Source organism: Bison bison, unplaced genomic scaffold (genome assembly GCF_000754665.1).
Source record: "Bison bison bison isolate TAMUID 2011002044 unplaced genomic scaffold, Bison_UMD1.0 scf7180017864472, whole genome shotgun sequence".
NCBI classification, from domain to species: Eukaryota; Metazoa; Chordata; class Mammalia; order Artiodactyla; family Bovidae; genus Bison; species Bison bison.
Genome location: NW_011495033.1, coordinates 10,170,373 through 10,172,373, shown reverse-complemented (window position 1 = coordinate 10,172,373; position 2,001 = coordinate 10,170,373). Strand labels below are relative to the sequence as shown.

Sequence of the window (2,001 nt, the reverse complement as noted above, 5' to 3'; positions counted from 1 at the left end):
CCCCCCCGGCCGGCTGCCAACCGCGCCAAAGGGACCCTCGCCTCCTCCCCGTCTCCTCCCCGCTCGGCCCCAGAGCACCCGAGTGTAGGGGACAGGAGTCCGGCGCCCAGGCTCCATCCGCCCCTTCGGCCCCGGTTACCGGAGGACGACCCTTCTCCCGCAGCCCTAGTTTCCAGGGAACAGGGGTCGGCGCGGGCGAAAACCGCCATAACCGCCGACCACCCGTCGCCGGTGCGGGGCCCCTGCGTCGGCGGGGCGCGTCCTGGTCCAGCTCCTCACACCCACCTGCCTCCCCCGGTGGCCCCTGTGCCGGCTCCCGCGGCCCCGCCGCCGCCAGCTCCACTTCCCGGCCGCAGCGCCATCTTGCTCCGGGCCCGCCGCCGCCACCTTCCCAGCAGCTGTCAGCTCCCGACAGCCACTTCCGGGGCGAACGCCAGGCCCCACCTTGCCGCGGCCTAGGGCGACAGGGCGGGGCCGCGGGCCCACGTGACCCTCAGCGCCTGGGGGAGGGGCCGCGCCACCTCGTCACGTGACCCGGCCGCCGAAGAGGGGACTCCGGGTGCAATTCTGGTTCGGGGAGACTGGCGGGGCGGTCTGGGCCCAGTTTTAAGGGAGCTGATTCGTTCTCTGGGAAGACTTTGTGGAGAACACAGCTGTCCGAGCTGCAGGGAGTCGTCGTTCCTGCGTTTGAAAAACCATCATCTTGGTTAATGGAAATAGAACGAGTCCAGTTTGAAAAACTGGATGATGGGTACACGGGTGTTCTTTAATTGCTACTTTTTACACAAAGGATAGATGGAGCCTGAATGCCCCTTTGATAGCTTCACAACGTCCATTAGTGATGAGCTCTACTTTTCCCCTGCAACTTGGAAGATTTTTTTTGGCACCTGTCCTAGAAGCTGAAGCTGTTTAGTCACCTGGTTTCCGCGTTTTTCTTTTACTTACAATCAGGGCCAAAACGGTGGTGCATGGGAAGGTTTATTGCACCTAACCTATCTGGGCATATTTTTACTGTGATTGTTTTCCTTGTCAAACTACTGTAAGAAAATGTAAAAGTTGAATGTAAACTTTTTCAAGCCTTGAGGTAGCGTTTGCTTATTAGCAAGTAACGGGTTTGTCGGGTTGAAGGAATTACAAGTTGGAATCAAGATTGCGGGTGGGGATATCGACAACCTCAGATATGCAAATGATTGACAGAAAGTGAAGAAAAACTAGAGCCTCTTGATGAGGGCGAAAGAGGAGTGAAAAAGCTGGCTTGAAACTCAACATGAAAACAACTAAGGTCAGAACATCCAGCCCCATCACTTCAGGGCAAACAGAAGGGGAAAAGGGGAAAGTGACAGATTTTCTTTTCTTGGGCTCCAAAATCACTACGGACAGTACGGAAGGTAGCGGCAGTCATGAAATTAAAGGACGCTTGCTGCTTGGAAGGAAATCTATGACAAACATAGACAGTGTAAAAAGCAGAGACTTCACTTTGCCGACAAAGGTTAGTGTACTCAAAGCTGTCGTTTTTCAAATAGTCATGTACGGGTGTGAGTTGGACTATAAAGAAGGCTGAGCACCGAAGAAGTGATTCGTTGCAAGTGTGGTGCTGGAGAACTCTTCAGAGTCCCTTGGCTGTTAGGAGATCAAACTAGTCAATCCCCAAGGAAATCAATCCTGAATATTCATTGGAAAGACTAATGCTAAAGCTCCAATACTTTGGCTCCCTGATGCAAAGAGCTGAGTCATTGCAAAAGGCTCTGCAGCTGGGAAAGAGTAAAGGCAAAGGGAGACGGGGGCAGCGGAGGATGAGATGATTAGACAGCATCACCCAGTGGACATCAATCTGAGCAAACTCTGGGAGATAGTGGAGGACAGGGGAGCCTGGCATGCTGCAGTCCTTGGGATTGCAGAATCAGACACACTTAGCCACTGAACAAGTAATATTATAGTTAGTTTTATCTTTTACTCTTGCTTCAGGGCTTTTACAGGGAGACAGTTCATAATAATAGTTAT

The 2,001-nt window shown here is 53.2% G+C and overlaps 1 protein-coding gene across 7 annotated transcripts in view; it reads right to left on the bottom strand.

Moving 5' to 3' along the window:
• Nucleotides 1–449, bottom strand: part of SYNRG (synergin, gamma) — an 87,995-nt gene extending 87,546 nt beyond the window's left edge. For all 7 annotated transcript variants that reach the window (XM_010861537.1, XM_010861539.1, XM_010861543.1 and 4 more), the window contains exon 1: nt 286–449. In XM_010861537.1, the coding sequence (XP_010859839.1) occupies nt 286–362 (77 nt within the window). In that variant the 5' untranslated portion in view covers nt 363–449. The remainder of the gene's footprint in view (nt 1–285) is intronic.
• Between the last annotated feature and the right edge of the window lie 1,552 nt (nt 450–2,001).